The following is a 21,044-nucleotide window of genomic DNA, read 5'->3' as shown; positions in this document are numbered from 1 at the left end:
AAAGCTTCCGCTGGTGTTACTTTGTTATCGTTCCCCACATGGAGGAAAAAATTAGATAAAGATATCTAAACAAAAACTATTAAATGTTATTTTAATAAATTGCAAAAATGTTTATTGTTTAGTGAACGTGAAGCTGGGTCACGGATATAATTTCTGCTGGGATTTTCTGTCTGAACAACTTGTTTCGGACCGGAACCAGCAGTAAAGCAGACGGTAAAGATGGTGTCCGTCCTGTTCAGATGTTATCCTCGGCTGCCTTCATCCTTCACTCTGGCTCGGTTCGTTTTAAACCAGAATCTGGTTAGGAGTCAGCGGTGCTGTCTGGTCCGGGCGGGTAACCTCCCGGCCAGACGGACCTACAGCTCGGAGCGTGATCAGCACCACCCGAAGCCGAAGGTGGTGGTGGTCGGCATCCCGAACCCGTTCATCTGGTTCCGGACCCGAATCTACTACTTTCTGATCAGAACCTACTTTGACAAAGAGTTCAGCATCGATGAGTTCACAGAGGGCGCGAAGCAGGTTCGGTACAAACCCGGAGACCAGATCTGGGTTCTGGTCGGTTCACAACATCCATCCATTCATTATTATTATTATTATTATTATTATTATTATTTTCATTTTTATTATTAGAGTGACAGAGATAGTTTTATGATTTTTTTTTTACATAGCATTTGATATAAAACTCTTAATTGACTAGTAAAGTCGGCTGTTCCGACTTTATGTATTAGTTTGGTTTTTAATTTTATGAATAAAATGATATGAATGTTTGTGTCTTGTGTTTGTTTTATGGGACTACGGATGGAGATGAGCACTTTGATAAATCTGGTATATTTACAACAATGTTATGCAGTCATTAATATGCACATTAATATGTCACATCCATCCAACATCCATCCATCAGCGTCTCTGTCCTCCATCTTGGTTCTGTCCTCCAGTGATTTGGACTCTGTCCTCTGTCCTCCAGGCTTTCTCCCATGTCTCCAGACTTTTGTCTCGGTGTCAGTTTGAGGCTCTGGAGGGCCTCGTCGCTAAAGATGTGAGTATGAAGATGATGATGATGATCTGAGTGAGTCAGCAGCAGCATCTTCATCCTGTCTTCCTCCTCTGTCCTGCAGCTGATCGGGAAGCTGGAGCAGAAGTGCGGCTCTTTGCCGTGCAGCTACCAGAGGGCTCTGTGTGCCGAGCTGGAGGACGTGATGTACACGACGCCGGGAGACGTGGGAATCTTCTACGACGACGACGGTGAGCTCAGAGCCGGCGGCACAAACAAAACACTGAAGACAGCACATTTATTCCTAACAGGGCTTTTTATTCATTTATTAATTGAAAAGCACACATTTATTTATTCAAAATAAGATATGCGTTCATCATAATTTCATTTATTATTTATAAAAACCACAAATGATTTCTTACAAACTGTGAAAACTTACAAACTATTTTTATTTATTTATTTTGAAAGGCACAAATTAATTACTAACAAATATGTTTGTCTTTTTTAAGTGTTTAGATTATTTATTTTTAAAGAACTAGTTTATTGCGAACGGTAGCTTCCCCCGATGCCACAAAATGAAATACTAATGGAGCTGCAAAAAAGGTTTTATAATTATATTGCTAAATTATTCATTTTATTTTGAAAGAGAGCAAAATTAAACTAAAATTAATTTATATTTTCACATTTTAGAACAAAGTAAACCAAATAACTTACAGGCTGAGTCACTTTTCCATAAATATTAAATAAAGAACTAGAAAATTCCTGAAGAAATTTAACGGGGCCTGCCAAAGTGTGCCCGTCGGTTTGGACCCAGCGTTCTGATGCTAGAAATTAGCATCAATGCTAAAGAAAGCTGCAATGTAATCAATAGCATGAGGAGATTGACAAGAATGTTTACCAACATGGACTTGCACCATTCAGTATGATAAAGTGTATCAGCTAAAATTAGCAAAAATGCTAATGTTAGCGTGATTGCTGTCAGTAGCATGTGGGACATCACTAGGATGTTTTCTATAATGGACTTACTCCATTCAGTATACTAAACATGGCTAAAAAGAAAAATAAATAACTAATAGCTTATTTAAGCTAAAATGCTAATGCTCTCCCTAACCTGAGAGAAAAAGATAATGCAGAATAATATTATTGCACCGCCACAGGCGGTGCACTAACCTGAGGGGCATATTGAGGCTTTTACTTTGAAATTTTTGTTAAGCTTAATTTCAAAGGTCCAAACTAATCCCATGTCTAATAGTCATTGGGTTAAATCAGTTATATAATGCCCAAAAGAGCCAATACCTTATGTAAAAATATTCATGGCTTTTATTTTGAAATTTTCAGTATGCTTGATTTTAAAGTTCCAAACTAATCCCATGTGTAACAGTGACTGAGTTAAATCAGTTATAAAAAGCCCAAAACACAATTAGTTCTAAAGGCCAGTTCAGTCCTCCTCTGTTTCAACTGAGTCTTCCACCATAGATAAAACTACAGTGATGCGTATTTGTAGTCCTAACCAGCAGCCAATAGCCTCCTGAGTTCCGTTGCTATGGTAAATAATTGTCTCTGCCAACTGTCAGCTGTGAGTGAGACATGCAGGGGGAGACAATTCTCTGTTTGAGCCAGCCAGTTTGACCCAAAAAAAGCATTCGGAACAACTCCTTCCCGTTCGGGAACCGTAATACATATTTGAAAACCGTTTGAAGCGTATGAGAGGTCTATTTTTCGTCTCCGATAGTCCCGCGATTCATATCTCTACCTCACTCATAGTATTAACAGCGACGAGAGAAAGAAATGGTGTGCTCAGATCTGACATTTTTGAGAAATATATGGAAATACATGGGAGAGAGCCTGAGAGAGCGATAGAAAATCCTGTCGCATGACTTTGCTCTGAAGCACCGTGACAGAAAACCGTACGGCCTAGATAAATTTCGAAAACATTTTACTGGAGCAGGCATGCGTATCAATGCCAGGACCGAGATTGATACCAATCATGCAAAATTTGTGGGCATGAGGGCGAGTTAAAAAAATGATTTGGGGTCAAAATGGCACTCCATTTCTCACTCTAGCGGAGCGGCAGTTGGTGTCAGTTACACTCTAATTTTTTTGAAAAATCAAAAACTTTGGGTCGCTTAGACACAAATTGTGGACAAACTGTAATGGGTATCGACGAGCCGTCTTCACTTTAGAAGAGATCACAGACGTATCTACAAAATGTAATTTGAATGGCATTTCTACGTGAATTCATGACGACACAGAAAATCCTCAAAAATAGGGTATTTCTAGGATTTTTCTGTCCTCGCTTCATTGACTTATAATGGGGGTTTTTTTCGTCGTTTTTTGCAAGTCAGTACTGCCTCCATGCGTTGCTATGGGCAGGCCCCAATGATAGCCCACATAAAGCACATTGTCTGACGGTAAAAAATGTAAAATGATTTTAATTATTATTATTTTCATAGCATTGTATCATTGGTTGTCTTTCTATTAGAAATCTGTAGATCTGTCATGGAAATAATAAAACCTTTTAGTTAGCCTTCGTTAACTAAAACGTCCTCTTGTTTGGTTTTCTTAAAGAGACAGTGCAGGAGCTGAGCTACGGTGGCTCACAGGGATAATGCAAACTTCAAAACACAGAAGAAACAAATGCATCAGAAAAAGAAATGAGAAGCTGGAAATAGAAGCTAAATATAAAAAACAGCAAATTTAAAATGCTGCCAACTAGGCCTGTTGCGATAAACGGTAAATCAATTAATCGTACGATAAATTAAAACTATCGACGTCATTTTAATTATCGGCATTATCGTCTCTTCCGGCCTTTTTCTCTTTCTGTTAATGACACCGAATGAAAAAAGGCTCAACTCCGGTTCTCTCCACTGATCCTCCCTTCCTCATTTCCTCAGTGTAAAGCCCAGCGCACACTACACGATCTTAGAGCTGTCGGCCGATTGTCGGCCCATTTTTAAAACCTGAGGCCACACATTATCCGACAGAAATCCTAGGTATAACGGTTCGATCGGTTCGTTCCTGCCCTGTGGTGTCCAACAATGGGCACAAAATAATGGCTACAAGTTCAGTGAACTAATTTTAAAACCAGGCATTAATCAATGCTTTACTGCAATCTACCTGCAATGCATGTGGCTAGTGTCAGCGTAAAGTCCTGACTGAATGAAAATCATTAGAACCTATTTACGTCACGTTAACGAAGAACAGCTGAAAAGTTACCGGGTTTATCAACTGCGGTAGCAATTTCGCTCCAACTCCTCCTCTTGTCATTTCTATATTCTTTGCATGTTGAATAAACATTAATGTTGTTTCCACATATCATCTCCAATGTCCGCTGGACTTCGGGTTGCTCCGTATCAGCTGTTTGGGATTCCCCTCCGTAATTTACCCTCAGAAAACACAGAGGAGAATCCGCGCTTTCTGATTGGCTGCCTGTCACATTCAACAGGAAGCGTTAAAGATCCCAGTCGGGAAAAAACCCTGATTTAGATCGGAAACGACGATCTACCGTAACACACCACACAATCTTAGAAAGACCAACGATCTAAGATTGTTGTAAGGGGAAAAATAGGAGCAAAAAATCCTGTAGTGTGAATTATTGCATCAGGTAGTCGATGTGCCCATCTTCTCTATTTAAATCTAATTATTACTGAAGGCTCCTCCATGGGCTGCCACCTTATCGTGGTGGAGGGGTTTGAGTGTCCCAATGATCCTAGGAGCTATGCTGTCTGGGGCTTCATGCCCCTGGTAGGGTCACCCAAGGCAGACAGGTCCTAGGTGAGGGACCAGACAAAGAGCAGCCCAAAGACCCCAATGATGAAGGAAAACTTTGGACTTGGTGTTCCCTCGCCCGGACGCGGGTCACCGGGGCCCCACTCTGGAGCCAGGCCTGGAGGGGGGGCACGATGGCGAGCGTCTGGTGGCCGGGCTTTTACCCATGGAGCCCGGCCGGGCTCAGCCCGAAGAGGAAACATGGGCCCCCCCTCCCATGGGCCCACCACCCGTGGGAGGGGCCAAAGGGGTCGGGTGCAGTGTGGGATGGGTGGCAGCAGAGGGAGGGGACCCTGGCGGTCCGATCCTCGGTTGCAGAAACTGGCTCTTGGGACGTGGAATGTCACCTCTCTGGTGGGGAAGGAGCCGGAGCTAGTGCGTGAGGTCGAGAGGTTCCGGCTAGAAATAGTCGGTCTCACCTCGACGCACGGCTCTGGTTCTGGAACCAGTCTCCTTGAGAGGGGCTGGACATACTTCCACTCTGGAGTTGCCCAAGGTGAGAGGCGTCGGGCAGGAGTGGGCATACTTGTTGCTCCCCATCTCGGCGCCTGTACGTTGGGGTTTACCCCGGTGAACGAGAGGGTAGCATCCCTCCGCCTACGGGTGGGGGGACGGGTTCTGACTGTCGTTTGTGCTTACGGGCCGAACGACAGTTCAGATTACCCACCCTTTTTGGAGTCCTTAGAGGGGGTACTGGAGAGTGCTCCTCCTGGGGACTCCCTTGTTCTGCTGGGGGACTTCAACGCTCACGTGGGCAATGACAGTGAGACCTGGAGGGGCGTGGTTGGGAGGAACGGCCCGCCCGACCTGAACTCGAGCGGTGTTCTGTTGCTGGACTTCTGTGCTCGCCATGGATTGTCCATAACGAACACCATGTTCAAGCATAAGGGTGTCCATATGTGCACTTGGCACCAGGACACCCTAGGCCGCAGTTCGATGATCGACTTTGTCATCGTTTCATCGGATCTGCGGCCGTATGTCTTGGACACTCGGGTGAAGAGAGGTGCGGAGCTGTCCACTGACCACTACCTGGTGGTGAGTTGGCTCCGGTGGTGGGGGCGAAAGCCGGTCAGACCTGGCAGGCCCAAACGTGTTGTGAGGGTCTGCTGGGAACGTCTGGCGGAATCCCCTGTGAGACGGAGCTTTAACTCCCATCTCCGGCAAAACTTCGAACACGTCCCGGGGGAGGTGGGGGACATGGAGTCTGAGTGGACCGTGTTCCGTGCCTCCATTGTCGAGGCGGCCGATCGGAGCTGTGGCCGCAAGGTTGTCGGTGCCTGTCGCGGCGGCAACCCTCGAACCCGCTGGTGGACACCTTCGGTGAGGGATGCCGTCAGGCTGAAGAAGGAGTCCTATCGGGCCTTTTTGGCCTGTGGGACTCCGGAAGCAGCTGATGGGTACCGGCGGGCGAAGCGGCATGCGGCTCGGGCGGTTGCTGAGGCAAAAACCCGGGCGTGGGAGGAGTTTGGAGAGGCCATGGAGAAAGACTTCCGTACGGCTTCGAGGCGATTCTGGTCCACCATCCGGCGTCTCAGGGGGGGGAAGCGGTGCAGCACCAACACTGTTTATAGTGGGGATGGTGTGCTGCTGACCTCTACTCGGGACGTTGTGGGCCGGTGGGCAGAGTACTTCGAAGACCTCCTCAATCCCACCAACATGCCTTCCACTGAGGAAGCGGAGCCTGGGGACTCTGGGTTGGGCTCTCCAATCTCTGGGGACGAGGTCGCCGAGGTGGTTAAAAAGCTCCTCGGTGGCAGGGCCCCGGGGGTGGATGAGATCCGCCCGGAGTTCCTTAAGGCTCTGGATGTTGTAGGGTTGTGTTGGTTGACGCGACTCTGCAATGTCGCATGGACATCGGGGGCAGTTCCCCTGGATTGGCAGACTGGGGTGGTGGTCCCCCTGTTCAAAAAGGGGGACCGGAGGGTGTGCTCCAATTATAGAGGGGTCACACTCTTAAGCCTCCCTGGCAAGGTCTATTCAGGGGTCCTGGAGAGGAGGGTCCGTCGGATAGTCAAACCTCGGATTCAGGAAGAGCAGTGTGGTTTTCGTCCTGGTCGTGGAACGCTGGACCAGCTCTACACCCTCGGCAGGGTCCTGGAGGGTGCATGGGAGTTCGCCCAACCAGTCTACATGTGTTTTGTGGACCTGGAGAAGGCGTTCGACCGTGTCCCTCGGGGAGCCCTGTGGGGGGTTCTCCGGGAGTATGGGGTACCGGGCCCTTTGATACGGGCTGTCAGGTCCCTGTATGACCGGTGTCAGAGTCTGGTCCGCATTGCCGGCAGTAAGTCGGGCTCGTTTCCGGTGAGAGTTGGACTCCGCCAGGGCTGCCCTTTGTCACCGATTCTGTTCATCACTTTCATGGACAGAATTTCTAGGCGCAGCCAAGGTGTTGAGGGGATCCGATTTGGTGGCCTTAGGATCTCATCTCTGCTTTTTGCAGACGATGTGGTCCTTTTGGCTTCATCAGATCGTGATCTGCAGCTCTCGCTGGAGCGGTTCGCAGCCGAGTGTGACGCGGCCGGGATGAGGATCAGTGCCTCCAAATCCGAGGCCATGGTCTTGAGCCGGAAAAGGGTAGAGTGCCTTCTCCGGGTCAGGGGGGGTGTCCTGCCCCAAGTGGAGGAGTTTAAGTATCTCGGGATCTTGTTCACGAATGGGGGAAGAAGGGAGCGGGAGATCGACAGGCGGATTGGCGCAGCGTCTGCTGTCAAGCGGGCGCTGTACCGGTCCGTCGTGGTGAAGAGAGAGCTGAGCCAAAAAGCGAAGCTCTCGATTTACCGGTCGATCTACGTTCCCACCCTCATCTATGGTCATGAGCTTTGGGTCATGACCGAAAGAACGAGATCGCGGATACAAGCGGCCGAAATGGGTTTTCTCCGTAGGGTGGCTGGGCTCTCCCTTAGAGATAGGGTGAGAAGCTCAGTCATCCGGGAGGGACTCAGAGTAGAGCCGCTGCTCCTTCACATCGAGAGGAGCCAGTTGAGGTGGCTCGGGCATCTGGTCAGGATGCCTCCTAGACGCCTCCCTGGTGAGGTGTTCCGGGCACGTCCCACCGGGAGGAGGCCCCGGGGAAGACCCAGGACACGCTGGAGGGACTATGTCTCTCGGCTGGCCTGGGAACGCCTCGGGATTCCCCCGGAGGAGCTAGAAGAAGTGGCTGGGGAGAGGGAAGTCTGGGCCTCCCTTCTGAAGCTGCTACCCCCGCGACCCGACCTCGGATAAGCGGAAGAAGATGGATGGATGGATGGATGGATGGATATTACTGAAGGGCAACATAATATACAGACTTCATAATCTGCACTCTTGGTTGAATGCAGTATTTATTTCCACTTTGGCTTTATGTTGTTTAGTTTTTATCAAGTACATTTTTTGTTAATGGAGACTGAGAATCCATTTTGTTTTTGGTTGTTTTGTTTATTTTGTTTATCAGCTCCAGTGTTAAATGTTCTTTTGAAAATAAAGTGTATCTATCTTTGGCAGGAAATCACCTGCATTATTACGTCATTTCCATTAAATCAGTGTAAAAAGGTCTTCAGACAATATTATCGTTTATCGCAATAATTTTTGAGACAATTAATCGTTGAGCAAAATTTGCTATCGTGACAGGCCTACTGCCAACTGACTCCACTAAGTGTTAGTCCTCCAGACCACCAGGGGGAGCGGATCACCAGACTATCTGGGACCAGACTGTTGGTAAAGAAGGAAGAGTTGAAGGAAGTAAAGTTGCATTATACCTCACTCTTTTCCGATATTTACAGAGCTAATATTACCAACTCCAGACGCCCCCTAGTGGTCCGGAGGGCTTCTGTTCTGTGGAGCATCTTTCAATTGTTGCTGTTGCAGCGTTTTTCAGTTGCTTTTGTTTATTTGTGTGTCTTTGTTTTTGTGTTAAAGTTTGGACCCGAGAGCCACATGTGGCCCGGGAGCTGCAGGTTGGAAACCCCAGGTCTTAAATCTGTAAAAACAATATCCGATTCTTTGGTTCCTCCGTGAGAAAGAAAAATCCCGCTTTCGTTCTCCAGGCAGTAAACCAGTGACATCAGAGCGTTCAGTTTATTTAATGATGTCAGATCTGTTTAATCGGACCTCTCTCCTCTGGTTCTGGTTCTGGTTCCTCCGTGTCGGACTGCAGGCAGGAAGTTCGTCAGCATCCTGATGCGGTTCTGGTATCTGACCAGCGTCGGTCTCCCTGACGACAGCATGGAGGGAACCCGGATGTTCACTGTGTCCATCGGCGACGGAGAGACGGAGGCCAAACGGCTGCTCACCGCCATCTACGAGTCGGTACCAGAACCCGAGCAGAACCGTTCCTCACACTGAGCGATCCAGACCCTAAGGTTCTGTTGTTGTTCTGGTTCAGGTTCCAGAGGGAGTTCACCAAAGGCGTCGCTCCGGACTGGACCATCACCCGGATAGAACACTCCAAGCTGCTGGACTAGCCCGGGTCGGGCCGGTACCGAGGACCGATCTGTTCGCTGCTCCTCACCAGGAGCCCAGAGGGACAGAACCAGAACCACCTTGACTGGATCTGGGTCCGGTTCCGAGCGGATGACATCATCACCTGCTGACTGGATTTAACGTGAAACTGAAGGCTGAACATGGAGTTCTGACCCAGACCTGCTGCTGACTGGTTCTGATTCTACGACCCGGTTCTGGTAGAATCAGGACCTCCATGTTGTTTCTACATTAAAATAATATTCCACCATTTTCTTTTATTGTTATTTTCAACAAACTTTCAACAACAGAAGATTCAACCAATCAGAGAGCTGGAACCTGTGAGAATAGACCAATAGGAGAGCAGCTACTGAATGACGATTTGTATGAGTTTTATTCGATGTATGAAGTAATAATTTCCTGAACAAAAGTCCTTTAATGGGAGGAAAACGGATGTTTTTAGAGCTCTGCGTCTCTCCCGGTTCTCCTGATTCGTCCTGACTGGTTTAACTGGTTTAACTGGTCTCTCTGCGCAGCGGAGCGCCTGGCTGTTGGTCCTTGATGGACCCGCCTCTCAAATGACGGATACATGAGTAGATGAGATTCTGATTCAATCTGCTGGACTCAACGTGATGAACGTTCAGTTTGAACCATGAACAGCTTTAACCAACCTGTACATCTTTTAATTCCTAGTTAAAGTAAAACTGAGAAGATAAAACATTTAAGTCGGTAAAAGGGAACAATTCGTGACAGTTTCTGTTTCATGATAAGAAACTGATTTAGTATTTATCTCAGTGAAACCAGTTGGACAGGGCACTGGGCCCGGTGGTTCAACTGGTTTTATTCCAGTTCTTCCATTGGTTAGAGCAGGAGGAGTCTATCAGATAAAACCATCTTCCTCCCATTAGAGTTATTTAATACCGTAAATAATGTTTTCAGTTGGAAATTATTGAATCAAACTGACAGTTTCACGCGCAGAAATCGTCACTCAGTAGCTGATCTGCTATTAGTCAATCGTCACACGTTCCGTTTCTCTGATTGGTCAAACACCCTGAGTGGGAGCATCCTTCGCAGTTAGCCGGCGGACAACTCGGGTATCGATAACAATGAGGCGGTGTGGGAGGAGTTATCCAAACAGCTGCTCAGAAAAAAGCGATTTTTTCTTAACAGAATTACCTTGTTTACGTCATTTAATGCCGAACACTTCCTGATTCCCATACATCACGTTATACCGATTTAATTACGTTACTTATTGTATAAGGGGACAGTTTTATCTCCAAACAGCCCCGCTTATATCAGGTCACGTGGTCATCAGCTGGTCCCAAACCACGCCCACATTTTGGCCCGGTTCCTCGCCGGCTGACTGTAAAGGAGTGCACTCTGTGAGGCTGAGTTGTGAACTGGTTCGACTGGACTGGCGGTGACACCCTCACCGAGCAGACCTACAGATGAACACCGGAACTCGGAGATGAGGCCGCTGTAGGTTCGGAGAGTCCGGTTCGACGGAAGCCATGAGGGCCGCCGCGGTGGCGTTTTACGGGGCGGCTCTGGGGCTGCTGCTGGTCGGCCTGCGGGAGCTGCTGACTGGCTTCGAGGAGAACCGATGCAGCATGACCTACATGTTTGAGTACCCGGAGTACCGGGTGAGTCCTGCCCGGTTCCTCCGGGGTTCTGCTGGGGTCCAGGGAGCTGCTCACGCTTCCTGACAGCTGCGCCACGTGACCAGCTTACGCAGCACGCTGTCAGGTGAAACCCTGACCTCACCTGTGTGGGATCAGATTAGCGGGGTTCTGGAAGCAGACATCCTCAGAACTCCTGAGCAGGTCGGAACCAGATCAGAACCAGAACATGGCTGCGTGGAGCTGCTCTGAAACACAACCAGCTGTGGATGTTCAGCCTGAGCAACATGCAGCTGCTGCCAAGTAGCGATGCACCGATTGCAGGTTTCTGGTCGATCACCGATCTTAAAGTAGCCTGACCGGTTGATTACTTCGGTCTGAACCGTCGCTAAATATAACAACAAAGAAGATGGCAACAGCACGCAGACTGTTTTTAAACATGTTCTGGTGGGCGGGTCTGTCAGGCCGATTCATCCAACTGTCATGTTAAATGTGTAGCAAACTTTTAAAGTTTCACATAAAATAAAGAAAATGAACCAGGCGTGTTTCCATCTATTGGTTTGGAGCGAATCAATGATCTCATCAGGTATAGATTGGGCTGATTTATTGGTCACACCTGGTGATAACCTCAGGTAACCCGGGTCAACAGTAAGGATGCACCGATTGCACACCAATTCCGATTTTGACTGGTGCCAATTTTTTTAGTTTAAAAGTTGGAAATGTAGCAACACAATTGCTAAGTTGGCAACAGTAAGGCTGTTAAAGGTGGGTTAGGGTTAATGTAGCTGATGTGACACGTTTACATTCAGGAAGACGTGAAACAGCTGATCAGTTACGTGACCTAAACATTCAGTGTGTTTCCATCGCCCCTTTAGCGTTCTTCAACAATCTACTAGTCAATTACAAATTTATTGATGGAACTTGACTTAATGTCATGCTTTGATTATTGATTCTATATTGCATTGTGTTTCTGTGTTTGTAATGATGTAAAGCACTTTGAAATGCCTTGCTGCTGAAATGTGCTATACAAATAAAATTTGATTGATTGATTGATTGATTCAACCTTTTTCAGAAAAGCCGAGAACAACTTCATGCGAGCGTAGAAACTTTTTTTGAATTTTGCCGTTTCTAATTTTCCTCTCTGTGGTTTTTGTTGGCAGCGCGTGTCTCTGCCCAGACGCGTGGCCAGACTTTACCCGGCATACGGCCTCTACCTCTACGGCGAGGGCCTGTACGCTCAGGAGACCCGGGCGCTCAAGCTCAGTGGCGCGCCCGTGCTCTTCCTGCCCGGAAACGCTGGCAGCTACAAGCAAGGTGAGGGAAACGGGAACCGTCGATTCCCACACAGGTTGAAAGGTTTTTCATGGAACCATGTGAAGAGAGTGGATGGCTTCCTGCTCTCTGATTGGCTCTCCCCGTCATGTGACGCAGCTCGCTCTCTGGGCTCGGTGGCCCTGAGGAAGGCAGAGAACATGGAGGGAGGCGTCCATCTCAACGTCTTCACCGTGGACTTCAACGAGGAGCTGGTGGCGCTTTACGGCGGCAGTTTGCTCCGGCAGACCCACTTCCTGCACGAGAGCATCAAGGCCATCCTGCGGCTGTACAAGGTCAGAACCAGCTGGTACCGGTCCGGTCCGACCTCTGACCTCAGCGGGTTTTAGGTGACAAACCAACAGGAAGTATCCATGCTGCAGACCGTTACACATTTATCTGGTAATGGAAGCGCGGCCAGAAGAAAAATAAATTATATGAAATAAAAAATAAAACAAATTCACAAATATTAATAAAATATAAATACAAAATAATAAGAATAAATATAAATTGTGAACATAAAGTTCTGCTCAGCTGTTTGTCACATGAAGTCGTATTAAATCACCTGAAGGTCCGGTTTTCCCCGCAGCAGCTGAAGACGCCGCCCCACAGCGTGGCGCTGGTCGGCCACTCCATGGGGGGCGTGGTGGCCCGGGCGTTGTTCACTCTTCCTCGCTTCAACCCTCACCTGGTCAGCCTCATCATCACTCAGGCCTCCCCCCACATGGCCCCGGTTCTGGCCCTGGACCCGTACCTGCTGGGTGAGCCGAGCCGGTCGCCGTGTTGCCGGTCGCCGTGATGCCGGTTGCCGTGGTAACTCAGTTTTAACCCTCTCCCTAGATTTCTACACAGCGGTGAGGCAGAAGTGGGTGAATCAGGCAGCCAAGCTCAGGAACATCACCTTGCTGTCGGTGGGAGGCGGTTACCGTGACTATCAGGTCCGATCTGGGCTGACCTCCCTGCCCTGTCCCCCAGGAGACCCCAACAAGCTGTCTCTGGTGGTACGGCCGCTTTGTAGTGTTCAGTTTGTCCCGTTGCTGCGCCTTCCTCTGCTAAGCCTTGTGATCTGTGTCAGGTGACAGCGGTTCCCCGGACCTGGGTCTCCACCGACCATCTCTCCATCGTCTGGTAAGTCGCCTGGAGCTCGCCTGGAACTCGTGTCAGGCGTCTCAAACACCGTGTGACTCTGTTGCAGGTGCAAAGAGCTGGTCCTCGCCACAGTCAGGGCGTTCTTTGACCTCATTGATGCCCAAACCAGACAGGTCTGAACACCTCAGCTGCTTATAGTCATGGAGATCTCTGTCGTCAAGGTGTCCTCACAGCTGATCCGATGTCCAACAGTTCACAGATGATCCAGAGAGGAGGCGGAGCATCCTGAACCATCACTTCATCAGACACAACGTCAGGACACTGAGAGACGTTCAGGACACATCTGTCCCCATCCTGGGTGAGAGAACGCATCTTTAATCTGAGGGCAGCGCCCTCTGGAGGGAGGCAGGCAAGCAGGCGGCGCCCTCTGGAGTGAGGCAGGCAGGCAGGCGGCGCCCTCTGGAGGGAGGCAGGCAGGCGGCGCCCTCTGGAGGGAGGCAGGGAGGCGGCGCCCTCTGGAGGCAGGCAGGCGGCGCCCTCTGGAGGGAGGCAGGGAGGCAGGCGGCGCCCTCTGGAGGCAGGCAGGCAAGCGGCGCCCTCTGGAGGCAGGCAGGCAGGCAGGCGGCGCCCTCTGGAGGGAGGCAGGGAGGCGGCGCCCTCTGGAGGCAGGCAGGCAAGCGGCGCCCTCTGGAGGCAGGCAGGCGGCGACCTCTGGAGGGAGGCAGGCAGGCAGGCGGCGCCCTCTGGAGGGAGTCAGGCAGGCAGGCGGCGACCTCTGGAGGGAGGCCGCGAGTCGATTGACGTATTGTGGTTCTGGTTCTGACTGTGTTACTGATCTGAGTTCTGTTCCGTTGTTGTCCAGATGTTCCTGAAGCCTGGAGTGAAGTGAACTCTCTACGTCTGTCCTACAGAACCCCGAAGGTACCAGCAGAACCTCCTCCAGGCAGACAGAAGGTCCGCCAGGCGGTTCTGAGGTTCTGGAGTGACGCTCTGCTTTGTCTGACAGGAAGGACAGCTGAAGTACTTCCTGTTTGCTCTGCCGAGTCGGCGGAACGCCTACAGTCATTTCTACTGCCGCAGCAACAACCTGGTGGGTTCTGCTCACAACTCCAGAACTTCCTCCTCAGGTTCTGCCGACCCGCAGCGTTCAGATAGGTGGGCTCGTTCTGTCATCAGCAGAGGGAATGGTTCTGGTCCTGGTTCTGCTCTCTCATCACTTGTGGACCCGATCCGACTGACAGTCTGTCGCTCCACAGTCTACTGGCTGCTGCTCATCCACCAGATCCTTCAGAACCAATCCCAGCTTCTCACCGGGTTTCTGATCTGGTTCTGATGCGACCACAGGCTCACATTGTTGGAGCTAAACTGGGGCCAAAAAGTTTGTTAAAAAAACAAAATAAAATTGTAACTTCCTGTTGTGTTTGGGGGCGGAGTCTCAGAAGATGGGCGGGGCAGCTGGATCGAGTGGCTCCGCCTTTCTTCCTACTTCATGATCCCAGTTTATCTCCAAGTTCGTCTCGATGGGTTTCCTGAACAGAATCGTTGATTTTCTGCTGCTCTGGATTTTTCATATCTGATTTAAATCGATTCTGTTTTTCTCCCTTTATTTCCTTGATGACAGTTTTTGAAAACATATTAATCTTTCATTTCAATTTCCCTGTTTGGGAGTTGACCTGAAATCAGAGCTCAGTCCTGCGTTAAAACAAGACGGCGGCCTGATTATTTTATGCTGATTAATGATCCAGTGGATTTCTGGCTCCGCCCACTGGAGCGTTTCCTCTCGTCTCCATGATCCTGATGGAAACTCCTCCCAGCTGCAGTTTTTCTGAGCCGCTTCTCTCTGCTGATGATAAAACTTTTATTTTTACTTTGGTTAAAATCCTGTGAAAAATGTTTTCTCTTTGCTCAGTGATGTGGATCAAGGTAGATTTTAGCGTTTCTGTCCCTTTAAAATGTGTGGTTGTTGTCCAACAGGAGACGAGCAGCTGGGTTTTCGGCTGTCTCCATGGCAACGCCTCCTCCTGGTAAATGCCGCCATCTTGAATTATTGAGACGTTTGAGTCGCTCTGGTGTCTGGGATGAGCAGCTTGTCTCTCTCTGTCCTCAGCGGACCCGCCGTGGACCTGTCCATGGGAACCGAGCTGCTGCCAGCTTATAAGGTGACCTGAGCAGAACCGGCGCGGGTTGGCCCGGTTCTGCTCAGGTAGTAATGAGAACCCGTCTCCTCCCTCAGGTTCTGGTTCTGAGTCTGGCCGACTTGTCCTCCTTCACTCATCTGGTCGTTTCTGCCTCCAACCTCAACAGCAAACAGGTCTGCTTGTCCTTCCCCCGAACCGGGTCATAACCAGGTCGCTGGCGGTTCTGGCCCGGCCTGAGGTTCTTTTAAACAACAACTGTTTGTTTCTTCAGTTCACGGTGGAGTGTGAGTGGCAGAGAGAAGAATCTCTGACCCGGTCCGTCTCTGTGCCTCATGTCCTGTCCTTCGGTGAGTCGGAAACTCAAATTAAAAGCAACAATTTCTCAAAAACACATTTTAACAAAGTCAGCAGCACCAATAATATCATCAACTTACAAGGATAAAAGTCAGTTTTATCCCTGCAGTGCCTGGTGTCGCTAATTAGCATCGTAGATAAATTTACACTAATGGTGGGGGCAATCTTCAATATAACCTGATTGACACCAAACAAGATGTTTTTTTATTGTATAAAAAGAGTTAATAGCTGCTAAAAGCTGCTTCATAATAAAGTTCTGGTGGTTCTGGTTCTGCAGGTTTTCAAGCCAGTGACATCACAGTGAACTCCTCTGGACTTCTTCACAACATCCAGCTGTTGCACTTCCACCAGGTAGCCATCTCCACAGCAGCATTATTTTCTCCTACGCTGCCTCCAGACCTCAAACGCACCTTTGTGTCCAGGTCTACCAGGCCTTCCGGATCAGCGTAGTGAGTCAGTGCAGAGGAACCAGAGGTAGGCACTTCCTGTTTGAGTGGATCAACTTCCTGTGATATGGAGCGATGATCCCAGTGTGTGTGTGTGTGTGTGTGTGTGTGTGTGTGTGTGTGTGTGTGTGTGTGCGTGCGTGCGTGCAGACAGGCTGCCCAGTGTGTACCGGATGCGGGTCCCCTGGTTCCGGGAGGATTCCTTCACCACAGCCAGGTGACTCTTCCTCATTCAGCTGCTTTCAGTTTCCTGCTGTTGGTTCTGACCCAGTTTGGTCCGTCTGCCAGCGCGCCGTCCGCCACAGAGATCTCAGGGATGCTTCACACCAGTCGCCCTGACAACGCCTCCAGTGTGCTGCTGCAGCTCCACACCGCCCCCAACTGCCAGTACAAGGTACAGCACTGAGCTCTGCTTGCAGCCTGGTGACTCTGGATTGCTAATCCCAAATTAGCAGCTTGCAGACCTGACAGTTTTATAAGGGGTCAGAGGAGTCCCACATCAGAGTGTGATCGATCCAAATGCAGAATGCTTCCTCCCCTCCAGGTGTCGGTCAGAACCTCCTTCCCCAAGGTGCTGGGACAGGTATGTCCAGCTTTTGCTCATCCAGACAGAACTTGCTGGTTTCTCGTTGCTAGACAACAGGAGTTGTGCTGCCGTTCCAGGTCCTGCGGTTCTGCGGGCCGCTGGTTCCGGTCTACACGGCCGTAGCGCTGCTCCTGGCCTGCGGGGGGCAGCTGTCCTCCATCCTGGCGTCGGGTCGAGCAGCAGACATGAGCGAGGCGGTGGGCGGGGCGCTGCAGCTGCACAAGGTCAACCTTCCTGTTTACCTGCTGCACATCCTCCTCAGGTGAGCCTGACCCCGCCCTCTAAGCCCCGCCCCCTGGGTCATTCTGGGTCACGTCTCGGTTTTGTTCTCCAGCTGCTGTCGGGACCTCCTCCCCCTAGAGGACTCCCTGCCCCCCACTCCGCCTGACGAGGCTCTTCCTGAGTGGGCGGAGTCAGGGGAGGAGTGGCGCCATCTGCTGGCGCCGCTGCTGTACGTGCTGGGGGCCGCCGTAGCGTTCTGGGCCAGCGCTCTGCTGCGCCTGCTGGTCCGGCTCGCCTCGCTGCTGCTGGCTCCGCTGCACAGGTAACGCCGGGTCCGGTCAGAACCCGGTCCCCTCTGAACTCTCCGCTGACAACGGGCCGTTCCTCCGCAGGCCGTCCGTCTCCAGAGGCGCCGGGACTCTGCGGCTCCGGACCCGCCTCCTCCTGGCCGTCTGCCTGGTGGCGGCCGGATCCACTTCCTGCGGCGCTCTGGCCATCGCCGCCGCCGGCCTGCTGCACCTGAACCGGGTGAAGCACACACACACACACCCGCGCTGCCTCACACACACACACACACACACACACACACGCTTCCTCATTCGTTCCATGCCCTCGTTAACCGGATCAGAACTTGTTGTTAAACTCAGTACTTCCTGGTCCATTTTGCTGTAGAACCTCCAGCAGCAGTGGTTCTGACCGAAATTATTATCTGTATATTTTTTCACTGTTTTTATTAAATTTTATGTATTTTTTAAATTATTGTTGTATTTATTTTTTCCAGCCTATTTTTTAAAAAAATGTATTAATTATATATTCATATCAGAGTGAAATAAAATCAAAATAATTTTTTATTTTATTTCCACTATTTTTTAATATTGAATTTTTCATTTTTAGATTTTATCATTTTCACTCTTTTTGTTTTTATTTATTCATTTCATTTATTTTTCCTCTCTTCGCTGCTGAAGCTTCGGCTAATAAAATGTTTTGTCAGTGAACCGTTGGACCTCAGCGGGGTGTACTTACTTTCAGTCCGTGTTGCCTTCAGGTACTTACTTTCAGTCCGTGTTGCCTTCAGGTACTTACTTTCAGTCCGTGTTGCCTTCAGGTACTTACTTTCAGTCCGTGTTGCCTTCAGGTTCTTACTTTCAGTCCGTGTTGCCTTCAGGTTCTTACTTTCAGTCCGTGTTGCCTTCAGGTTCTTACCTTCAGTCCGTGTTGCCTTCAGGTTCTCCGGCTGCAGATGACGGAACGATCTCTGAGCCACATGTTGAACCTGGTAAGATCCAGCAGAACCCGTCCTCCCGGTTCCGTTTGGCCTGAAACCAGAACCCGCTCTCCGTCCCTGCAGGCGCCACAGAAACAGAAACCGGCCGCCAATGGGGCGCCGGAGGGCGCGGCCGGCGAGCGCGGCGGCGCCCCCCTGCTGTCAGAGAGCGCCCTGCAGGAAGTGAGGGACGACCTGCAGCTGCACCTCAGCCTGGCGGCGCTGCTGCTGCTGCCCGCCGTGCTCAGCGCACCGTCGCTGCTCCACTGGAGCCGCAGCCTGAGGTAGCGCCGCGCCCCGCCGTAGGGAGCGGAGCGCCGTCTGACCCGGGTCTCATGGCCTTCTGGTTCTGAACAGGTTCTGCACCCGGCTGGACCCGGATCCCTGCTGGCTTCACTCCGTGCCTCTGGTCTGCGTCTCCCTGCTGCTCATCAACTGCGACACGCTGCAGCTCAGCAACAGGTGAGACAGTCGACAGGATCTGGACCCGGGCGGCCTTCAAAAATCTGCTCCTAAATTATTTTCACACAGTAGCTCAGTAAATGTGACATTTGACCCAAAATTCACAAAGTAGCCACATAATTATTCTGCTGAATGTTATTAGTGTTTGCAGCTCCAAAGCAAGCTGCAAACACATGAATGATTCTCACTCCAAGAAACACCAAAACTAAAAACAGGTGCAACAGAAAAACGCTGCAAACTGGCTCCAGTAAATGTTCGTCCTCCAGACCACCAGGGGGAGCCGAGCAGCGGATCATCTGGGACCGGAGTCAATAGAGACGGAAATCCAGAGGAAAAGTTTGAGGAAGGAAGAAAAGCCACATTATACTTTATGTTTTTAACATTTTAATAAAACAGCAGCATATTTACGAAGCTAATATTAGCAAGTCCAGACTCCACCTAGTGGCCTGGAGGACTAACACTTCGTGGAGCGAGTTCGCAGGATTTTATTCTTGCTGTTTTTATTTCCTGTGGTTGCAACATTTTTGTGTTGCATTTGTTTTTTATGGTTTATGTTTATCTTAGACCGCAACATTCACGTGTTTATTGGATCTAAATTTTATTCAAAGATAAATAAATATTCTGTAGATTTATTTCGTCTTCAGCAGATTTCAAACACTTCCTTATTTTAAACTTCCTCTTTCCTGTCTTGCAGCCGACTGCTGCCTGTCGTCTCCTGCCTCCCGCTCCCATTGGCTGTCGCCATGGCGACCTTCTCTTCACTCCACCTGTACAGAATTGCCTACTTCCTGTCTGCGGTGCTGGTTCCCCTGGGCGTCTGCTGCGTCCTCTGACGGCCCGGAAACCGACCCGCCTGCCGTCCGGACGTCCTACCGCCTCGTCTGCCTTATCGCTCTGCCTTCAGGGAGTCAGCGGGGGGCGCTGTTCTGATGAGGAGGGGGTTCTGATGGACCGCCTGCTGCCGGAACCGGTCATGTTTACATTCATAGTCCTAGAAGCAGAGCAGCTGGGTGGAGTTAGAGAGGTCCAGTTTGTTTCTGTGTTCATGTCAGGGTTCTGGGTCAGAGGTCAGGGTTCTGGGTCAGAGGTCAGGGTTCTGGGTCAGAGGTCAGGGTTCTGGTTGTGGAACAAGCTCTGAGGCGGCGGTTAGGAAGCCAAAAGTTCAAATAAATTCTTCAGAACCTGAATTGAAACATATTCTCCTCTTCCGGGTCGCAGACAGCCCCACCCCTTATTGGCCTTTAAAGAACCTCCAAAGGGTCAAAGGTCAACGTCAGTCGGGTTTATCAGAACCTCCTGGACCGGGTTCCAGCCGTCCAGCTGATGGTTTGGAGGAACCCGCAGCATGACGCTGCCACCACCATGTCGTCTCCTGACCCAAACAGCTCAGACCAGAAGACAGGGTCAAAGGTCAGGAACTCACCCTGCTGCCAGAACAAGCACCACTTCCTTCAGCCTAATGGTGACCTTTCAGAATAAAAGCCTTTTATTGTTCTGTTCACTCACCGGTTCCTTTTTCATCCCATCTTCATGGTTCTGGTTCTGGTTCTGGATCCTGGTTGTTTTATATTTCCCTCTAGGTGTTTCTGGTTGCCATGGAGACCATCAGAACCGACCCAAAAGGTCTGACTGCTGCCTTATTGCGTCTAATGGTAAACCATCAGCATCGCTGATTTATTGACTGATTATTTATTGATGATTGAAATGAAGTTCAGAACCAGAACCCGGTCCATCAGAACCGCTCGGTCCAGTTTGCTGCTGGCTTGGTTCTGTTGACCCGTTTCTGCTGAAACCGAGCAGAGACGGAAATGATTTGTTTTAATGTTTCATTTATGCCTTTATTGTGAAGAACTTCCTGTATTTTAAGCTGAAAACAGGAAGTTGATGCTTTGTGGGTTTTCTGAACTTTTTTTTGTTGCCAAAAGTGATTTTTATTTTTTATATTCAAGCCGATAAAACGGAGAATCAGATCATAAAATTCATATTTAACATTTCCAACATTAAGATGCAGACATTAGAAATGTTCAAATGTTGACGGTTGAGTTACAAAAAGAAAAAAATTCAAATGAAAAACATTTTTATAACATTAATAAATAAGTAAAGTACCCATTTTGAAAAATTTTAAGCTTTTAAATTTATGAATTTAAAATCTAATACATTTTTAATATTTCAACATGGAAACTTTTAAAATATTGACTTTTTCAAAATGTAAAATAAAAACATTTTAAAAATTTAATTCATTTTAAAATGGAAATTATTTAAAATGTGACATTTAAAAGTGTAGAAATTTTGACATAAAAAAAATTCTTTCTATAAATGGAAAAATTGAAAAATTTTAGAAAATATGGAAATGTGAAAAT

At 49.2% G+C, this 21,044-nt stretch overlaps 2 protein-coding genes across 8 annotated transcripts; both read left to right on the top strand.

Annotated features, from left to right (window-relative positions):
- Positions 1–99: 99 nt before the first annotated feature.
- Positions 100–9,464, top strand: maip1 (matrix AAA peptidase interacting protein 1). 5 transcript variants are annotated; one of them, XM_032567746.1, is made up of 5 exons: positions 100–519; positions 965–1,036; positions 1,116–1,242; positions 8,892–9,039; positions 9,120–9,464. In XM_032567746.1, exons 1-5 carry the CDS (start codon positions 220–222, stop codon positions 9,196–9,198), a joined length of 726 nt encoding a protein of 241 aa, XP_032423637.1. In that variant the 5' UTR covers positions 100–219; the 3' UTR covers positions 9,199–9,464. The 5 variants fall into 5 exon arrangements, with proteins under 5 accessions (XP_032423637.1, XP_032423635.1, XP_032423636.1 ...); XM_032567744.1 differs by having other exon boundaries at positions 8,892–9,043; XM_032567745.1 differs by having other exon boundaries at positions 100–555.
- Positions 9,465–10,536: 1,072 nt separating this feature from the next.
- Positions 10,537–19,649, top strand: pgap1 (post-GPI attachment to proteins inositol deacylase 1). 3 transcript variants are annotated; one of them, XM_032567738.1, is made up of 26 exons: positions 10,537–10,836; positions 11,973–12,126; positions 12,244–12,419; positions 12,716–12,884; positions 12,964–13,124; positions 13,199–13,251; positions 13,319–13,385; positions 13,465–13,570; positions 14,075–14,133; positions 14,219–14,302; positions 15,187–15,236; positions 15,320–15,371; positions 15,446–15,523; positions 15,622–15,697; positions 15,982–16,055; positions 16,127–16,178; positions 16,301–16,367; positions 16,439–16,544; positions 16,695–16,733; positions 16,814–16,998; positions 17,071–17,280; positions 17,351–17,486; positions 18,154–18,234; positions 18,307–18,506; positions 18,580–18,684; positions 19,379–19,649. In XM_032567738.1, exons 1-26 carry the CDS (start codon positions 10,705–10,707, stop codon positions 19,515–19,517), a joined length of 2,811 nt encoding a protein of 936 aa, XP_032423629.1. In that variant the 5' UTR covers positions 10,537–10,704; the 3' UTR covers positions 19,518–19,649. The 3 variants fall into 3 exon arrangements, with proteins under 3 accessions (XP_032423629.1, XP_032423628.1, XP_032423630.1); XM_032567737.1 differs by having other exon boundaries at positions 12,713–12,884; XM_032567739.1 differs by having other exon boundaries at positions 10,538–10,836; positions 12,713–12,884; positions 18,184–18,234.
- Positions 19,650–21,044: the final 1,395 nt, after the last annotated feature.

This window comes from Xiphophorus hellerii, chromosome 7 (assembly GCF_003331165.1).
Source record: "Xiphophorus hellerii strain 12219 chromosome 7, Xiphophorus_hellerii-4.1, whole genome shotgun sequence".
NCBI classification, from domain to species: Eukaryota; Metazoa; Chordata; class Actinopteri; order Cyprinodontiformes; family Poeciliidae; genus Xiphophorus; species Xiphophorus hellerii.
The sequence above is the reverse complement of the archived record's forward strand: the minus strand, read 5'-3'. Positions and strand labels throughout refer to the sequence as shown.

Bases quoted from the DNA above. Each gene is read 5' to 3' on its own strand.
- maip1 (XM_032567743.1), top strand. From the start codon at position 220: ATGGTGTCCGTCCTGTTCAGATGTTATCCTCGGCTGCCTTCATCCTTC. The intron at 1,037-1,115 runs GTGAGTATGAAG...TCTGTCCTGCAG, and splicing joins AGGGCCTCGTCGCTAAAGAT to CTGATCGGGAAGCTGGAGCA. The intron at 1,243-8,891 runs GTGAGCTCAGAG...GTCGGACTGCAG, and splicing joins AATCTTCTACGACGACGACG to GCAGGAAGTTCGTCAGCATC.
- pgap1 (XM_032567737.1), top strand. From the start codon at position 10,705: ATGAGGGCCGCCGCGGTGGCGTTTTACGGGGCGGCTCTGGGGCTGCTG. The intron at 13,386-13,464 runs GTCTGAACACCT...GATGTCCAACAG, and splicing joins TTGATGCCCAAACCAGACAG to TTCACAGATGATCCAGAGAG. The intron at 15,524-15,621 runs GTCTGCTTGTCC...TTGTTTCTTCAG, and splicing joins CCAACCTCAACAGCAAACAG to TTCACGGTGGAGTGTGAGTG.